The sequence below is a fragment of the Zalophus californianus genome, chromosome 3 (assembly GCF_009762305.2).
Source record: "Zalophus californianus isolate mZalCal1 chromosome 3, mZalCal1.pri.v2, whole genome shotgun sequence".
NCBI lineage: Eukaryota > Metazoa > Chordata > Mammalia > Carnivora > Otariidae > Zalophus > Zalophus californianus.
The window spans coordinates 107,093,194-107,114,557 of NC_045597.1; the positions used below are offsets into that span (position 1 = coordinate 107,093,194).

At 34.0% G+C, this 21,364-nt stretch overlaps 1 protein-coding gene across 1 annotated transcript in view; it reads right to left on the minus strand.

The window, feature by feature from the left end:
* Positions 1 to 21,364, minus strand: part of LRP1B (LDL receptor related protein 1B) — a 1,883,216-nt gene that overhangs the window by 266,592 nt on the left and 1,595,260 nt on the right. The window contains 6 exon segments of the mRNA XM_035726875.1: positions 3,774 to 3,961; positions 5,092 to 5,232; positions 9,255 to 9,377; positions 12,727 to 12,855; positions 17,398 to 17,517; positions 19,305 to 19,427. Coding sequence (XP_035582768.1) covers positions 3,774 to 3,961; positions 5,092 to 5,232; positions 9,255 to 9,377; positions 12,727 to 12,855; positions 17,398 to 17,517; positions 19,305 to 19,427 — 824 coding nt within the window.

A 21,364-nucleotide genomic window follows, 5' to 3' on the forward strand; every position in this document is an offset into this window, starting at 1 on the left:
CCAAATAACCCAATGGTATCAATGGGAAATTCTACTAGTCTAACTTTTAGAAATTGAATGGAAGAAACTGTTATTTGCATCTTCAAAGTTAAAAAAGGAGAGATTCATCTATATTTAATAGAAAATAAGTTTAAAAAATTTTCACCTTCATTTACAAAGAAAAACAATTTTTTATGAAAGGTGATTCATATATATTCAATACCATCTTAATTTTCTTCAACATTGAGAATGACTTCAAATTTTCCTGATTTGTACTAATTTTTATATAGGATCAAACAGCTACCAGAAAGAAATACAGCTACTCAAACTTTTCCTATTACATTCAGAGAAGTTTCCTTGCAGATTTTAAGTGATATTTGGCAAATATTATTCTATTTCTAATATGTACATTAAAACTTATTTCTCTCCCAGAAGCACACTTATTTTTACATGGTAAACTTTACTTCCCATCAAAATAAGATCCTTGCTTTTAGGAAATGTTATTACTCCCTTTTGAATAGTTAGATATATTATATTTGTTTTATAACAAACATGCAAATTGTTCACAGTCCATAAGGTCTAAATTTTGCTTTTGTAAGCAATTTTCATTTTATTGCAGATTTTGGAGGAGGATTTCTTGTAATGCTCTACAGATATTGTCATGAGAAATAGGTTACTGGATGGTTTTCCCCGTTCACTGGAAGAGAGAAACTCATAAACTGACTCCCCCCCCCCAAAATATAGAGGCCTTTTGTTGTATAGAAGGCTTTTTACTCAATTTCTTATCAACAAATTATCATGAATATAGATATGTGTGTGTGTGTATAAAATCTCAGCACAATATGTAAAATATTTGCTTTGAAACTTTATTTAAATCTCTCATTTATGATTCTAGTCTCCTCTGCTTGAATTTTCATATTGCTCTTGTTTCCCCAAAAGATGTTTTATTTTATTCATTAGTTTTGACATGTGTACAATATTCAAGAACACTATTCATAGCAATTCTGTCAGGTATATACATAGACTTTCTGAATGATTAAATATGTTGTCTATTTTAACTAGAATTCTCACTTCATTCTACGACTCCTTCTGAGAAGTCAAGGTGAAAATACTAATTTTTAAAAAATTATTAATAAATAAGTATTTCTGTATGATATGTCTTATAAAGTAATTAAAATAGATTTAATATGGCACTCTGGATGATACCTATTTCTACCATAGTGGTTTTCTAAACATGGCATTTCTGAGCACTAAGTACTTCCTATATGCAAGCATTCCATTTTTTTATTTTTTCATTTTTATTTTTTAAAGATCTATTTATTTATTTTAGAGAGAAAGAGAGAAAGCAAATGGGGGGAGGGGCAGAGGGAGAGGGAGAGAGAATCCTTGAGCAGTCTCCCGGCTAAGCATAGAGCCCAACGTGGGGTTCCATCCCAGTACCTTGAGATCATGACCTGAGCTAAAACCAAGAGTTGGACGCTTAACCGACTGAACCGCCCAGGCACCTCATATCCAGGGATTTAAAAAATATTAAACCTAGGGCACCTGGGTGGCTCAGTCGTTAAGCATCTGCCTTCGGCTCAGGTCATGATCCCAGGGTCCTGGGATCGAGCCCCGCATTGGGCGGGCTTCCTGCTCTTGGGAAGCCTGCTTCTCCCTCTCCCACTCCTCCAGCTTGTATTCCCTCTCTCGCTGTGTCTCTCTCTAAAAAAATATTAAACTTCATTCTGAATGTTATATCAAAAAAATGACCATCTTATATTCTATAATTTTTAGATTTCACCAATATTGTTGTGACAGATTTAAGTACATGAAGGATAAGCACAAGGAGATCTACTTTGAAATTAATGTTTTTAGATAGGTAGATATAGATTCTATGATATATAGATTCTATATAAGAATATGGGATGTATATATTAAAGACAGAACTAAAGAACATTTCTAAACTGTGATTTGAAATTTTAACTAATTATCTGTAATAATTCTATGACACATTCCCTAATTTTTCAGGAAACACATCTATATTGATTATGCCTAAGTCACTGGTAATATTTTTCCTGCTTCATGGGTTTCAAAATATTTACTGCCAAAATTAATTATATGATACATATTCATCGCATTTGGAGTTATTTTGGCTCAGTTGTCTTGTTTCATTTTACCTACAATACAACACTTGTGGGTACACGTGTGTTTTAAGTCTGTAAATTTAACCAAGTCTTCTTCATACAGTATTTGGACTAATTTTTTTAAACAAATCTAGCTTTCTTAGTGTTTCATTTTTTATCTCTGTTTTTGCATAGGAGTAAATGATTATTGTAGTTCTCTGGTTATATTTATATACAATAAAATCCTATCAATGTAGTTAAATTAATCATAATACCAGAAATTCAGAAATGGCAAAGTGGTTGCTTGGCTAAATTTACCATTAGATAGAACTGGCTTGTCATAGAATGTCAAAGTTGGCAGGGAAAAAAGTACATCTCTGCAATACACAAATGTTTTCTCTAGCATGCTTTAAAGAAAGAAATTTAGCCGTTGAACACTACATCAAAAACTAATGGTATACTACATGTTGGCTAAATGAACATAATAATAATAATAATAAAAAGACATTTAGCTACAATTTAACCCCTTTAGTAGTGAGAAATGAGGCAGCTCATTCCAATGTAAAGATAGTACTTTAGAACACTTTTCCTCATATTGAACAGATTCTGCTTCCCAACTGATAATTCCAACCTTGGAAACAACTCAGACTAGGTCCGTTCCCTAATCCAGGATTTCATATATTTGAATATAGCTAATATATCTTTGCTCTAGGCAAAACTTCCTCCAATGTTGTGTGTTCCAGACTCCTTATGGTTCTGGATGTATAAATTTGTATACACTACAATTTGTCAAGATTCCTCTTAAAATGCCGTGTCCATTAATGCGCATAGTATCCCAGGTATGTTTTGCCCAGCGCAGAACTCAGTAGAATAAAATCTATCCTCTGTAATGGTCTTAACTGGCATTAGACTGTCTCTGTGTTTTGTAGGAGCCTGTCTTATTTCTGATTCATATAGAGTTATCGCTCAGTTAAAAACACTGACTTTCAAATGAATTGCTTTTCCTGAGATTTTCCCACACTTACATAACCAATTTTAACCTAATGTACAGCTTTAATTTTAATATTATGCTCATTTGCGTCCTCCATTCCAACATGAATGAAACAGGAATGTTTTCAAAAGCTATTCCTGTCAATCAATTTTGTCAGTGAATCACGCTCTTTAGGAAATGGTAACAAAAACCAATTAGGATATTAGGCATGATTTATTTTTAGTGTGCCTGCACTCAGTCCTAATAATTCAAGCATTCTATTTTTTTCTTCCTGTTTATATGAATAATATTGTATTATCCAGTGCTGCGGTAAATAAATGATTAGCCCATTTCACTTCAAAGATGGGAGGAAGAATGAGGGAAGAAATGGGAACTTAAGAGTTGCATACATATTTATGTGCTATTAACATAGTGCGATCTCCCTAAACCCTGGTCTTCCCTTGCTTTTTTTTTTTTTTCCTTTATATTCAGCATATATTGAAGAACACGTTGACATTTTTGTCTTTCTAAGCATATTTTTACAATTTTTATACCACATTATTATCATGAATTGCTTATATAGACTCTATTCGTTTAAATAGTTTTACCTAACAATATTATAAGGCATTTTAGGTCTTACAGCTATATTGGATTGAATGGTATTCATTACCTCAAATTCCAATGTATCACGTGATTTACTATTTTTGATGAGTACCCACCTTGTAACTGACTGGAAGGTCCTGACAATCTTGAGAACATCCACTGATTTTCTTACTCAAACATTCATTTACATGGCAGTTTCTCTCATCTGAGCCATCGCCACAGTCATCCTTATTGTCACAAAGTCCTCCCCTGGGAATGCACCTGCCATTTTTGCACATAAAAAATGAACTGTTGCATGACTGTTCTGGAAAAAGAAAATAAAACAAATGGAACATAAAGGGCATGCCATTGTTTTATACTACAATTGCTGAAAACATTCACAAATATGATAAACTTATCTCAAATATTATCATAAATATATAAAATAATATATAAATATATAAAATCCTCTATAGTGTAGTATTTTATACACAAAATATAAAAAAATCAAGGGCAAATGGCACTTTCATGTTCAACACTTACAATCTTTCTTTGTCATGAAAATTAGCAATCAAAATAAGCACCTATAGTAAAATTAATGGAATATTTCTGTCTTCATCCATATTGTGAAGAATTAATTCAAAAGTATAATGATAGTTTGACATTTCCCTTAAGCCGTACGTCTCTGAGAAATTATATGTCACTAAAAATTAAGAATCTAGAATAGGTAGGTATTCCTAAATTCTTTGTCTTGGAAATATAATATTGACATTTTTAAGTCAGGGCATAAAAAGGATATTTGCGGTGAATAATAGTTGTTCCAAAAATAGCTATGGAAAAGGAGTTTGGGTTTTGCAGCTACTCATAACCTGATGACTTGAACATTACTCATTATCATACATGATAAAAGAAAGCCTATTAGCATGTAAAGTACATGAGAAAAAAGTAATTGTGTTTACCTGAAATATATGACTATGTATTCAGTCTTTGGAATAGTGAAATGATAAATAGACCAAGTTTGGCTCTGTATATATTTTTGTTCAAACGATATGCAATTTACTTCATTTTGCCTAAGTATCACTAATGCAGACTTTCTCTCAGTAAATCTCAACTTATTTTGTTTGAGTTTTCAAATAAGTCCATACAAGGAAATTATTTTCACATAAAATCATGTATTAAGGAAAAAATGACTTTTTTTGAAGGGGTCACCGTGATGGATTCATTAGGTTCATTGCCCCAAATCTTATTTTAGCACAGATTTAAATTTCTAAAACTAGCTGCAAAACAGAGTTGATTACTTGGATCCTGCATGGTATCACTTGAAACATCACATGCTTAATTATTTGCATTCCTTTTCATTGAATATCATACGAGACTGAAGTACAAACCAGAGTCACAGTTTTGCCATTGAAAAGCAAATTTGGGAATAATTATAATACTATATGTTTTCTGTACCTGCATTTCTGCACTTTGGGTTTAAAGGTGCTTCATCCGAATGATCAGGGCAGTCAAAGTCTCCATCACATTGCCATTGAGTATTTAAAAGACATCGTCCATCAGCACAACTAAATTCTTCGGCATTACACTTTCGATATCCTAGAGGCAAAGAAATAAACATTTGCATTCCGTCATGTACACTATACCTAGTTAACCATGGGAGTTACCCATGTCTCCTATGGGAAGTGTTTCTTATTTGTCCCTTTTTGGGAGAGTGGTCATACTTGCAAGAGATATTTGTGGATGAGAAGTAGGATTAAGAGCCAGGAAATAAAATCAAAAACAAGGCAATCTTACTGTTTCTAGGCTAGGAAACAAAAATGCAATACCCAAGGATATTATCTCTGTTCACCTATTATCTATATCCTAAAGATTTCCTTTTGAATGGAAAACAAGAATAAAGCTATTAATTTTTTTTCAAGACTAAACTTGGTTAGGTATAGTACCAGAACATATGGATGAAGTGATTCCAAGTTATAATGATAATTCTCAGAAGCCATAATGCCATGTTTATGTTTGGGAAGCAGCATTGAAAGTGTAAAGACATTGCTAAAGTGAAAATAAAAAAAGGTAATATATAAAGCAATAAGCACAAAACTATTGTAATTATCCTACATATTGATACTTAGAGGCATTAAAGAGCTTTATTCAAATCACAGTATCAACCCATCAATTTTTAATGATCGTACCTATATACCTGTTTGTAAGTAAAACTCATTTGATCTTGAGTATTACGGGTTTTAGATTGAATATTTCCTAAGTTTGTTAACAATAAAAACTATCATTTCTATTAGAAACTTTCTGGTAAATCTGGTAAATATTCTACTTTTGAAGAGAGGGAATAAGATCTATATGTTTATTAACAAATAAACAAAATTCCAATATAAAAATAATTCAACAATGATTATACAATTGAGATGTTTATCATACTGAAAGGCAAAACTACAGTGTTCTAAACTACCTCCAATTTCCCTGGTCTTTCTTCTTCCCCCCCTTCACTAGTTCATTCTCTTCAGTCAATAGGTACATGACATTCAAGTCTCTCCTAGCCCAGTAACAATAAAAATCCACCGGGGGTGCCTGGGTGGCTCAGTCAGTTAAGCAGCCTACTCTTGATTTCAGCTCACGTCACGATCTCAGAGTTCTGGGATCAAGCACCAACCCCGCCCCCCCCAGGGCTCCATGCTCAGCGGGGAGTCTGCCTGAAGATTCTCTCTCTCTCTCTCTCTCTCTCTCTCTCTCTGCCCCTTCCCCTGCTCATGCACTCTATCTTGCTCTCTCTCAAATAAATAAAAATAAAAATCTTTTTATAAAAAAATCCATCCACATAACTCTTAACTACACAGTACTCTTCTTCCTTACTACCCTATCCAACATTCCCTTACTTATCTCCAATTCATCGTCGATTCATTGACATCCATTTCTACAACATCTGCCTTCTCAAATTCCTCTCAGAGCTAAGAAATACCAAGTGACAAGTGTCAAATTCAAAGGTGTCTCAGACTCCTATTTCACTTTCCTGCAGCATTTGATGTTGTTGAGCACACTAGCTTGTAAATAATTTCCTGGTTTAATATTTACAATCCACTCCCTTGGCATCTTTCTTATTCTTTTGTTGTTCCCTTGTATCCTTCTTTCATTTTCATCTCCTGTTCCATCCTAAAATATTGTAGGTGAAGGCCTAACTGCAGTCTTCAGCCTATTGTTCTCTTCTCTCCCTTTCTTTTTTTTTTTTTTTTAAGATTTTATTTATTCATGAGAGACAGAGAGAGAGAGAGAGAGGCAGAGGGAGAAGCAGGCTCCCAAGGAGCAGGGAGCCCGATGCGGGACTCGATCCCAGGACCCCGGGATCATGACCTGAGCCGAAGGCAGACGCTTAACCATCTGAGCCACCCAGGCGCCCTCCTCTCTCCCTTTCTGCTGTGTCGGGTGTTCTCACTCTTTGTCCTATTTTGAATATCACCTTAATGCCGGTGGCCACCAAATTAATCTTATTTGTCCTGATCATACTTCTGGTCTCTGGAGTTAATTTTCAAATACTCACTGTATAGCTTCATGTGATTATCTGATTAACACTTTGGAGTGAAAGCATCCCAAATTAATTCTTTTTTTACATTTTCTTCTCCTACACCAGCAAAACTTGGCCCTTCACCTCCTGTGTTCCAAATCTCATTAATGATGGTAACACCACCCACCAAGTCATCCAAGCTAGAAATTCTCCTTTATCCTCCATATCTGACTGTAAATGAATTCTGACCCATTCTGCTCTTTCCATTCCAATATATCTGCCCTGGTTTATTATCACCTCATTAATCATCAGAACTATTGCAATAATCTTCTAACTAGCTTACTTTTCACCTAATGGCTCTCCTCTCCCAGGGCAATATTTCATCCACTCTGCTGAAAAAGATGGGTCTGAAACATATTTTGACTGTGGCATTCCCTGTTTGAAATGCATGCTGGCATGTGAGAGCCAAAATAATTAAATACAAACACTGTTTTTCAGACTTTTTAGAACCCAGCTTCAACTTTCTAACTTCAATTTACCTCACAAAAGACTAATTGCTATTCTCAACCATGTCAATTTGTAGGCATTTGTAAACATACATAGAACTTTCTATGTGTCTAGAAATATTCTAAGCACTTTACAAATATTAATTCATTTAATTCTCTTAACAGCTCTAAGAGTTAAAAATGTTATTTTATATATATATATATATATATATATTTTTTTTTTACAGATGAGGAATTTAGGGACAGAAAGGTGCAATAACTTCAAAGGTCACACAGATAGTAAGCGGCAGAGCCAGGATCTGGACCCAGGCCATCTGGCTCCAAGGTCCATGCTTTTAACCACTGTGTTATTTTATCTACCATCTAAATATGACTTTCTTTAACATTCCTTGCTTCTGTTCTTTAGTGCTTCAAAAATTATTCTCTCAACTCTGATCCCATGTATTGTGATTCTTACTCCCATCTGACAATGTGTGCTCTTATTCTATCTTGTATTTGTGATTTTCCTGTTTGTCTGCAATTTCTTCTAGTGGGATCTATGTCTCATTCATCTCCATATCAACTGAGTAAGTGTCTAGCAGAGGGAAGATATCCAATCAGCATAACTCTACTTCAGATTTACATCTTGAGTTATGATATACCTTTTAAAATATCACCTTGAATCCATGACTTAATGGTGAAGTGATCATAAAAACTGGTATCCACTGATTTCAAAGAGATTGCTATCAAAGACAAGGCAATAGACACAACACAGGGAGGACAAAAGGGGGCACTAAATCGATTGCCTTTCATGATTATATGTGGATTTTACGGATTTTCATTTTATATTTATTCATGTATGCATTTAAGTTTGTTTTGTTTTTTTTTTAACAAAAAATACTAGGTTTACGTTAAGACTTCAGTTTCAACTAGGAATTTTTAATGATTTTCACTACAAAAGTTACACATATATGTATTTGTATATACATTATGTATGTGATGGTCAGATAAATATATATGCAATGACAAGATACATTTCATCATAATAAAATTAAATTTTAACAAGTAAGTGCACATGTAAAAAGTTAAGGTGAAAAGAAAATGTCAAGTATCCAGTTTCTCCAATAATTGTGAATTCTATTATTTTTTCCTCACTCAAATACTTGATTTGGCTATAAGACTGAACTAGCTAGCCACATATTGTCTTTAAAGTTGAAAGTACTTTCAACCAAAGACATTTTTATGACCATTTCCCCATGTGGTTCCTAATAAGAACATACTACAAGTAGGCATGCTCTCCAAATCAATGTGTAATTATGCTAGAACTTAAAGAGGTTATTGCAGTACTTCCATGTACAGCTGAATTTACATGTCTTAGTGACATTAAGAAATGTGTTGTTTTCATCATTTATTTCTATATTTCTTTTTTTTTAAGCTTTTATTTATTTATTTGAGAGAGGCAGAGAACAGAGGGAGAGAGTGAGAAGCAGACTCCCTGCTGAGCAGACAACCTGATGCTTAACCTACTGAGCCACCCAGGCGCCCCCGATTCTATATTACTTGAGTCATCTTAAAAGACCATTTGTCGGCCTGAGAACCTCTTGCATGAAAAGTCTGGATATACGTACCACACTGCGGTGACTCATCTGAGCCATCCCCACAGTCATCATCATGATCACAAACAAATTGCTTGGGGATGCACACTTCATTATGACACATGAAAGCATTTTCATCACATGTATTGTTGGGGGCTAAGAAAGAGATCACAAAGAATAAAGTTAGATGACTACCTATTTTATCTTCCCCCACCTGAAGAGCTTAGGGGATGTATGCTCTTATTCTCAATAATTAATAGTTATTTAGAAAAAGGTAAGTTTGTGCAATATTCCATTCATAGTATATATGAACATACATATAAATTCATAATATATATTAACATCCATATATTTATATATCAAATATATGAATGTAATTCAAACTTTCAGTAGTAATACATTCAACAATTCCAGAGTGACCCTGAAAATTTCAGGCCACTTAGCAATTTGTAAGTTTGTTGAAGGATGAATTCAAAGGTTTATATGTGATTAAAAAATAAATCACTCAACTCTAATAATGTGGCTGGGTTTTCTTCTGTCTTCATGCCTGTAGTAACACTAGTAAAGTGATAAAAAACCTTGCTTCTTGTGAAAAATGGAACTGAAAAGACTACCAAGTGCTAGTAATGCTCTTGATGGAAGTGAAAAGAAAATACCAAAAGAGCTAAGAAAGTTATTATCTCTACGATGAAAATAAAACTTTTGGGTTAAATTAAGACCTGTGGTGTGATAAGCCCAATCATTAAGTACCACATCAAATTAGGAATATCTACCCACAAAATGGAATATTGATTCTTTCGGTATCCTGATCCATTACAGTAGTGCTGTAGCAAGGATCCTAACCAAGGGGGAAAATGGTTGACCAAAAAGTACAATAACCTTCAGCAAAAGTTCAAAAGCTGGTAACTTGTGCAGAGTGAATAACAGAACCATATGCATAGAATCATAGCAGTTTGAGGAGATCACTTAAAAATTTTCAATTACCTTGTCATATTTAAAGGATAAATGCTAGGTTAGGACTCAAGATTTGGGATATATCGAATGAAAAAATAATCTGCTATATAATATATGTTAACTAAACTTATTGTGGTAAACACTGTGCAATATTACATATACCAAGTCATTATATCGTACACCTAAAACTAATACAATGTTATATGTCAATTATATCTCATTTTTATTTTATTATTTTTTTAAAGATTTTATTTATTTATTTGACAGAGAGAGACACAGCGAGAGAGGGAACACAAGCAGGGAGAGTGGGAGAGGGAGAAGCAGGCTTCCCGCTGAGCAGGGAGCACAACGTGGGGCTCGATCCCATGGGATCACGACCTGAGCCAAAGGCAGACACTTAACGACTGAGCCACCCAGGTACCCCAATTATATCTCATTTCTAAGTAAAGTAAAAAAGAATCTGATATATGCCATTATAGTATACCAGAAAGAGGAAAGTTTTGCAAAAGTCACTCTACTACTTATGATTTGTAACCTGAGGAAGGTATTTACCTTCTTGCTGCATCTGTTTCTTTATCCGTTTAGTGGGATAATAAAATCTATCTGATAAACTTCTTCCAAGAACTAGGTAAGGTATATGAAGCAGATCAGCTCATTTTGGGTACTCAATAAATTCCTAGGTGCTATTTAAATTCCTATCTGTGAAACAATTATTTTTGGCAGATCCTCAAAAACATTTCACTGAGATACTGGGGGAATTCAATAATGTAAATAAAAACACCTCCCAAAATAATTGGCATAGAATGGGCACTTGAAAAAATTTACATGCCTTCTAACCTCCTCCTCCCATGTCTTAATATGGACTTCCCTCTACCTAGAACACCTGTTTTTATTTCTTCTCTTTGTGCTTTATGACTCAGATAATGTTACTACTTTTTCTTGAAATCCTTCCATGACACCTCTACTCTTTTTTATATATTATTTCTTTGTGATGATCAGTATCTTTTCTATATTTCACTCTGACACTTAAGGCATAATGATTCTTCTACAAGTCTATCAGCTCCCTAGCCCCAGACTTCTCCATATTCCAAAAAGGAAATCTCTGCTTTCAAGTCAGTAATGACAAAAATAGAGACATGAGTCAGTAAAACAGAAAGAATTCCTTGGATTTAATCAAGTGTAATTTATTTTCAACAAATTTATTTTCAGAAGTGGTGTGGAAGCCACGTAGGAGCAGCTTTAAATACTGCCCGTTATCATAAAAGTAAAATGCTGTTACTAATAACTCCTCTAACTTTGAACTGTATGACAGCTTATATAACTCAAGTGAATTATGCCAATTCCAGTAGATGAATTATTTTTTGAAACATAAGCAACAGTGGCTTATTTGGCATTAACACTTTCAGGTCACTTGAGTACGGTTGTTGTATTTTAGCATAATTTACTTAATAGCACCCATGTGGTCCAATAGTGCTAATATGTCTCCCAGGATGTTAACTTGCTACAATAGCAACAGTATACTGGGACCATCTGGATCCCTGAATTGATGCATAATCCTTTATTATGTAGCCCTCAGTGGCCCCATTGACCTTTACAGACACACATATCAGTTTCAAGATCAAAGTGAATTATTCTACAATAGCATGAGTTCTGTGCACATAGGCCTGCCTTAAAGTTTTCTTTTTCCTTCTCCACGTTAACTATTCCCCTCACCCCCATATACACATACCCACATACACCACACACACCTACATTATGGCTTTAAATATAGTTTTAAAGACCTGAAGACAGGTCATTGGAGAGATGATTGGCAGAATTCACTTTAATGAGAATTCATAGCACTGTTTCTGATAAATTGCTCAGCTCAACAGATCCCCTAAATGACCTTGGGACCTGCATTCAAATATTCAGTCCCTTCATTCTCTTGATCATGCAAAGGAATTTATCTAAACTTTTACTATTGAGCAATTCTGTGAAAATTTCCTGAGGTGACCAAGAGTCAGAAACTTAATAAATCATCTGACCTCCAAAGGTGTTCCCGATACCCCAGCTTCATTCAGCTATATCCATACTATTTTTATCTGACCTAAGGGTTAACACCCTCTCCGTAGGACTAATAGGTGTTTACTGACCTTCTGATCAGTGGTTATTTGGGATCACATCAGCCATTTATAAGAGTGTCTGTAATAGGCAATCTTAAAGCCTTTGTGGGGGTGGGGGTGGGGTTCTAAAAAGAAAATAAATCTACCACAGTCAGACACAGATCAGGTAGCTACATAATTTCAGAAGCGAAAGGATGAATCTGTGTTCATCAGAACAGTTTTAAAATGGGTGGTCTCACTGTGCATGTTTGAAAATCTCTGAACAGCAGTTGGTTAGAGAGGTTGTTGAACTACTATGATCACAACATCCCACCTGATTAATTCTGGTACTACCTATGAGTCCAGGGATTGGGAAAGCGAGAGAAAATGCAATATGGTAAGTACTGCAAAAGCAAGAGTCTGAGGCAGCTGACTCAGCTTTCCTTCACACAGAGCCCTATGTGTCCTACCACAGCCTGCTGTGGAGAGCTCATCACTTCCATTTGGACAGTCCCTTTCGCCATCACAGAGCCAGTGTCGTGGCACACAGGCATGGGAGCCCTGGCAGCTGAACATGTCCACCGCACAGGTGGCAGCACCTGAAACCCAAGGAGAGAATGCCATTAAGATCACTGCATGTCTGCTGGGAAAGAGCTAACATTTCTATTCCCCTTAGAAAGGAAGGAAACAGAAGAACGTTGCTGACAAGGAAGAGATTGTTGCTATTTGGAATCATCACATAGTATCCTTCCTATAGATGTTTACACATTTTCCTCTCAGATCCCATTCCTTCCTAAGTGCACGTATTATATTTCTTAAGGCTACATGGCAGAAAATAATAAACATCTTTTCTCCTTACAAAATGTAGCAAAGCATAGAAATGCCATAGAATTGTGAATAAACTATGATAAAATTTCTAAAAGACTGAACCTATAATAATAATAATAATAATGGCATTTTTATTGCTTAATATATGCTAGGCACTTAATATATTAACTCATTTAATTCTTGCAAGAATTCCAACCAGTAGAACTATTATTGGTCTCATTTCACTGAAAGGAAACTGAGGCTCAGAGAAGTTAAAAAGCTTCAGAACATCACAAGTTGCACAGGATGCCACATGTTGAACTGGGAGTCTTCTGATTGCTAAGCACCTTCTCTGAACCGCTAATGTCATGACTGTTACTCCCCACCTTGTGTTGTTGAAAAGAATAAATATACCCATGTCCCTTTTGTTTGTACACACTTAATGAATAAAATCTACTTTTTCTCTGCTCTGTCAATTCAATGTCCCTTTAGATGCATGACGTTTTTCAAATGTAAACAGAAAAAAAAAAAAATGCTTGCTGGCTTTGATTATAAATTCAAAGGGTCATAGGTGGTTTCTTTGTTTCTCCTTCTGTGGGTATAGGGCAATCATCTGAAATAGAACATAATTATTTCTCATGATGTTTACCTAGCACCTAATACAGTTATACATACATATATACACATATACATATACACACACACACACACGTATTAAATGTTTTATTTATTTATATAAAATACTTGTTGAGTGAAACAGTTACATGACCCTCAGATCATGTTCTAACTTTTCTTTAACTTCATTTTCCTGTGAGCAAAAACTGCCTATAGGAGAGATGCTAAAAGACATATTGTTAGAATTATTTTAAAAAAATGCTAATATCTGCAGGAAGAAAATATGACTGAATAGAATGATGAGAGATATTTGGTTTCAAACCTTTAAAGCAGTGACCAAAATGCTTTAATTATAGAATGATTATCATCTTTCTTTTCAGCTGTAGAGTTGTTATGAGCAGATGATGCTTTTCAATGTAATGCTTTCAATATGGGGGGCAGCAGGGTGCCAAAATAAAACCCTTTGAGGATTTTTTCCATCATAAACATGATTGTCCTTGATATATACTTTAGCTTGGAGGATAGGATGGCAAGTGAATATAGAAAAGTCCTCCAGGTAATTCAGATTTGCTCATCTGATTGAGGATCAGTGTTAATAGAATGGGGTTTAATAGGATATCTATTACTGGAAGAAATAATAAAAAATCTATTAAATAAATGTTGCTTTCATTTAAAAACGATTTTACCTGCTATTATGTCTTTAATACCTTCTATAATAAAATCATCTTCCTACAGGACTTATTTTTATACTATTCCCCATTATGATCTATCTTTTTAAGCTTGCCATAAGAGTATAAAGTGTCACTTTCATTATTATACTCTCAATTAGTGCTTTAATTTCCATAATATTTTCGTTATTTAGCTTGAGATTTTTAAAAAGTGCATTCTCTTTAGTAAGGACGTTGTGATACATGTAAAACTCCTTGTCTACTTTCTTATTATCATCCCAATTTATTCTCAAGGTAGGCATAACAGAGAAAACATCAGTTTGGCTGTTGAGAAATTTAATTCTGTATGACCTTGGAGAAGACTTAAGTGTCTGAGTTTCACTATTTGTAAAATGAGGGGTATGACTAGATAATTACTAAGATACCCTAAGGTATAAGATGGCATAAAGCTCTTTGCAGCTAATTTTCTGGCTCCCCTGATAATATTCAACAGCTTCTGTATTAAGAGCATGCCAAAACATCATAGTCAATCGGAAAGAAAATGGGCCAAAGGAAAAACGCATGGCTTCGTTCCATGTTTACCCCAGCCATCTGGAGACACATTACCTTCCTTAGGGAAATGAATCCCAAGAAAGGAAGAAGACAAGCTGAAAGATTTCTACCAGAGCCATCTTGTGCACCTGCTCAGATACAATATTTGATTGGTAAGAGTCACTACCCCATTAGGAAGGATTCAAGAAATCTGAATTCAGGTCTTAGATCTGTCATCACTGATTCACTGAGTTTCCTCAGGCAATTTATTAACTTCTATGAGTTTCTCTTTTATCATCTGTCAAATGATGAAGGTGTACTAGACTACAGTTTTCAAAATGGGATCCTCAGATCCCGAGTCAAAACTACTATCGTGCTTATAAAGAAAGCTTGTACTTACAGCACACATTAGAATATTCGAAGGTGAAGATTAAGAATCTTCATTTTTAGCAAACTTCTAAGAAGGCTCTTTTGTGTGCTAAAGAGGATAACCACTGAGATAAATTATTTATAAAGTGCCTTCCCAATCCTGGTATATTAGGTTCAGTTTATTGAATAATATTTGGTCTAAAGCAGTCTTTTTTATGTGGCACCAGCTTGGTAGTTAGCATATAAAATGCAGCCTGTATTTAAATTAAATAGAGACTGGGTGTGTTGACAACAGGTAAACATGTCCATTACCACTTTAATTCTTTTAAATAAATTATCAGGGCACTGGTAGATGTAGATGTGGCAATAACTCTGAAAAATAAGGGAGAGAGCAGGAGAAATGGAACAAAAGGGAATGGAAATAAATTCATTTATATTGTATACATTGGTCATGTTAGATGATCACAAGAGTTACATAAGGGAGATCTTTTTGTAGCCTTCTAATAGGTAAGGAAAATACAGATGTGGGAGAATTCAACTCCAGTTTCAGAGTCTTTATACCTTCTACTGTATTGTGTCCACTCAGGAAAGACAGAGGTATCAATTGAGCCATTTAGTGTAGGGTTAAACAGAGGGACAAAAAGCAAGATGATTTTAAAGACTGGCAACATGCCCAACCCATCGTGAGTAGGTAATTCTTGTGTTAAAATTAAAGAAAGATTTAATAGCAACGAGTTAACAAAGCAGTTAAAAGTGACTAGCCAGGCATCTAATTGATTACTGATTTCTTTTTCCTTTCAGGGCTTTTTGAGAGTGATCTTTCTATATTTATTTGTTATAAAACTAAGTTGTTTCAGCTGTGTAAATAAAAAGTAGACTTGGGGGCGCCTGGGTGGCTCAGATGGTTAAGCGTCTGCCTTCGGCTCAGGTCATGATCCCAGGGTCCTGGGATCGAGTCCCGCATCGGGCTCCCTGCTCCTTGGGAGCCTGCTTCTCCCTCTGCTTCTCTCTCTCTCTCTCTCTCTCTCTCTCTCTCCCCACCTCTGTCGCTCATGAATAAATAAATAAAATCATTAAAAAAAAAAAAGACTGCAACATCCTTTAAAAAAAAAAAAAAAAAAAAAAGTAGACTTGGGGTGGCTTAAATACAAGAAAATAAATTGCCTGCTTTCAGAGGACAACTCCAGTTTTATATTATTTACAGAAAACTTCAGTTTAGCTCGAGTAGTATAAAATCCTTTCTATCTGCCTCCATGGTACTGACCTAAAAAGCAGGCCACCATTACCGAAATTTAAAAGTGGTGCTACGTACACTTAACTCCGTACATGCACCTTATTCTATGACTCGGGTCCTTTTCTCTCTAAAATAGGACAGTAACCAGCTATGAAACAGTACTGATATAATGAGTAAATATTTTATGCCTATAAATACAAACACCCATATAGAAACAAATCAGAAAGACAGATAGACAAAGAGGCATAAAAATACATGAGTAGAATGCTTGGCTATTTGTAATAAATTTATACAGATTAGATCAATTCCTTCTTTCACCCCTTATAAAAGTAAGTTAACAATTCCATTTATTTGTTAAATGTTTGTGATTATTTAAAAACAATTACATTGGCTTTGTTGCTGATAGATAGTAGACACTCAACCTCTAATCCTATAAAGTTGTTTTTTGAAGTACATTTTAAAATTATATACAATAGCCCTCCTTTTTTACTTCCCCTTTAAAATAATTCAATAACAATAACCACTATAATACACATATACACACACAAATAGCATCAGTGTATTTTGAAGGGCAAAATAGCAAAGCCTATCAAAGGCCATGAAAAATGTTTGATCTTTTGATGCAAGTAACCCCAGTCACTGAGCTCTAGTCCAAAGAAGTAATTGAAGACTAAAAAAAATAAAATTTACAAATACATTCATTGTGTGGATATTCAGGAAAAATCCTAAAAACTGAATGACTGTGTACATAAAAATAGTAGAATAATAGGTTGTCATTAAAATATGAAACCAGCTACACAGAAGTGTATATATAAATTTAATGTCAAATTTAACAGTTTTTATGTATGCCCTAAAATGATAGTGGGTATATATCATATGCCTAAAAATTGAATGAGAACACAGGAGAAACAACTCACCACAAATGCTATCACTTTCATCAAATCCATCCCCGCAATCATCCTCTCCATCACAGATCCAATGTTTAGATATACATTTTTGTGCAGAACAAGCAAATTGGTTCCAAGAACAAGAAGAATCTAGAAGACAAACAAAAATGTTTGCTTCATGTGCAAAAGAAAAAAAAAAATATCTGAGACCATCTTAGGGCAGGTCTGACAGTGAGAAAGTCCTTCCTTAGACTTTGCTAAAATAAATTGTCCTATAATAAAACGAGTCAAATTCCTCTTCTCTATGACAGCTCTATAAAATTTTGACAACAGCCTGCATATTCCCTCTTGAGTGTCCAGGTGATGCAACATTTTTCCTCCCACAGAATTCTCACAGGGCTTGACTTTGAGCTACTCATTATGCTAGCCACTCTCCCCAAAGTATATTCCAGGGTGTCATTTAAAAACAAAACAAAACAAAACAAAAAAACCCACAACATCTTGTGCATGGATACAAAACAAATATTTGAAGTGTGGTCTAGTCATTCCTTCTAAATTTCAATTGATTTTTGAACAACTAGAGAAAAAAAAGCATCCTAGGCAAGATCGTAATATGATATATTCACCAGCATATATATTTGTTTTTAATGATGAGGTGACTAAGGGGGTTTTACCTTGATGAACAAGCCCCCAGTTTCATACCCATACATACTAAACACTTAGATGTTTTGCTTCTCTTGAGGACACTTAAGTCTGACTAATAACATCTAAATTCATTGGCATGGTGGCTTGAATTTTTTTACCAAATTATGCACTTATCATAGTATATTCTATTTAATTCCAAAGTTAGGTTTGTGCTCCTCCCCCTTCAGCCTATCCCTCCACTCAGCATCCAAAAGGCAACATCCAAAATAGAATCCTTCCAAATTCAAGTGTTCCAAACATAAATTATAAAAAAATAAGCACTTTGGTTTCGATCCTGTAAAGTATTTTAAAATTTTGCATCTTTATTTAAAATATTCACTCAGATGACCTGTGAAAAAGAGAGAAATTTAGAAAAACTGCAGACTGGAAATACGAAACTAAAGAAAATACAACCATATAATGGCTTCCTGTACAGAAACTCTAAATCTGCATAAACTATTTGTAAAGTTCTCCCTTAATCCTGTTCACAATCTGGCTCTACTGTAAAGATATATAGCATCTTAATCAAACAAAATGCACCTTCATATTCCATGATGACATTTACTTTTAGAGGAGTTTGACATTTCATAGAAGATCCATTTTTAATCTTTTCTTCTACTTTGTCTATACACCATAGTGTATGTTATTTGTGTTAAATGAAAATAGTGAAGATATGCTTTGTTTTCCTGTAGGAAATTTCTTTGGCCTAGAAATTATAAAATCCATAAATTCTATAAAATAAATTTTAAAAATGCTGTCTTGCTTTGCCAAGTAAGATGAAATGTACCCACAGAAATTAGGAGGTAGGTGGTGAAAGATGAGAGTTTGAGGAAATACAAGTTTAAGTACTATTTAAAGCTATACGTGTAATTAATAGAAACATTTAGAATAATAATAGTCAATAACAGATAGAGAGAATATAATGAGTAGTGTGAGCTAAATACTTATTTTTCATTGCAGAAAGTAAATATATTAGGACTTAATAAGTCAGAAAATAAAGGTATATCATTTAGATTGATGAAGATAACCACTAACAAAAGCAGAAAAAGTTAAAAGAAAAGGCTGGGGCAGGAGATTGTTACTCTTCATTACAAGTTCTTCTGTTCTATTTTAATTTTTACCATTTTGTGTTATTTGATAAACATAAAAATTGTTTAAAATCAATTAGCAATATTTTGTATAAAATCCCTATGTAAGAGAACATCGGCATATAAACAATAATATGGCACATAAAACAAAATACAATGTCTCACCACAGTGGAATTCATCAAGTCCATCCTCACAATCCTTCTGACCATCACATATCCAGGTATTCAAAATGCATCTTCCACTAGGACAACCAAAATAATTTTCTTCACATTTGTGTTTGTTTTGAACTGTGATAAAATATAGAATGTAATGTCAAATAATTTAAATTAATCTTAGACTTCCACAATATAGGTAGATAGTAAAACAGTAGTACTACTTGAACTGGAAGAGATAGATAACAAGAAAACTTAAGTAAAGAAGAGCTGAGATGGTCTCTTCAAGAATGTCAAGGTCATGAAAACCAAGAAAAAGCTAAAAAAAAAAAGCCCCAAACAAACAAAGAACAACAACAAAAAAAAAAAACGTGACACAGAACAGAGGAGACTAGGAAGACATGATAATCAAATCCAATGCAGGACTGGATCCTGCATCTCAAAGAAGATATTAAAGGAAAATCTTGTTAAATCCAAATAATGTGGAGTCCCATTAACAGAAATAAAATAAAATAACTGAGATAATTATAAAGTGAATGAGCCTAAGGCCAAAGAAACATTTTTGGTGGAAAATATCTGCAATTCCATATTCATAAATATAAATAACATTATAAAAACATTAGTGCATTTTTACTGAGAAAGTGGGCATGGTGTTCCTGCTGTCCTATATTCCGAGTACACTTTGACAAGGTTTATAAAAGCACTCTCTACTTTATAAAGAAAGACAACTTACAACAGAATCTCTAAAATCGTTACACCTTACAGAAATATCATGAGAATAATAAGTATTTGTATGTAAAATTATTTGTAAATTATATATATTTTTAGGTTGGGGAGTGTTGTTATAATTATAACTTCCCAAACTACATATAAAATATTAGATTTTTCTCTACTGAATGTCATTGGCCTCCCTGCACCTTCAAGTTTACAGTTTTAGACTGGCCCATAGCCAATTTGGAACCAAATCTTAGAGTATATGTCACACTGTAATAATCCATTCACATGATAATAATCATACTACAATAATCCACTGTAACTGTATTAAGATAACAATTCCATTTTATTTTTTCAAATGTTAACTTCATAGATTGAAGATGAAAATAAAATTTTTGACAGAATTCACCACTAAACCAAAAAGTCCTGAGTGTGATTTATGTCTTACTTTTTCTTAGGACTAGCCTAGATACAACCTAAGGTATTTAGACTAACCTCTTACTGGCTTCCTGTCCGACTGTCTACCTGTCTCATCAGTCTGCACGAGCTCCCCTTTCTTTCTTCCCCATTATAAACACAATTTTATATTAATATTAAAAGTTAACTTTTAAAATAATTTATTAATATTAGAAATATGTAAAGATAACAAAGTTTTACATATATATGTAATATGTTTATATATATATGTTTAATGGGTATCTATTATATGTTGCCTTCATATTAATTTTAAAAATTAACTACAGCTACAATGAGATACATAACTGTTGAAGAAAGAACAATTGATTAAGAATCTAGACACCCAGGTTCCATGAGTCTAAATCAATGTTACTATATTTCTTTTAAAATGCTTTATGTGATTAAAAGTAAGATGTGGAAGAGTTGTGGTGAGCCACGAGCCACAGTCACCAGTGCATGTAAAAGCCCTCCAGAGAACCAGAAAGGTTCTCCAGTTCCTCCTAGGTTGCAGCTAGCTTTTCAAACCCAGAAAGAACAAAAATTATATCATAGAATGTTACACATCGTTAAGCAAGGAAACAAAGGAATCTGCTATTGCCCAATTAAGTGATAGATTATGAATTATTAAGAATATCAGTTCTTCACAGTGGATTGTGTGTGTGTGCTGTATAGAACACCTATGGATATAATTTCTTAAAATATTTTTAAAAATGATTATTTGTCAACTAAGCATGGAAAAATGAGTGTAGCGGCAGGATAAGGAGAGAAATACAGTATGAGGACACATTTAATAGTTTCCTATAAATCATATCTACTTCCAGTTATAGTAATTTAACACCTTTACTCCCTGTATTTTTTAAAAAATTTGTTCTCTGAAATAGATAGGGACAGGATCAAGACTT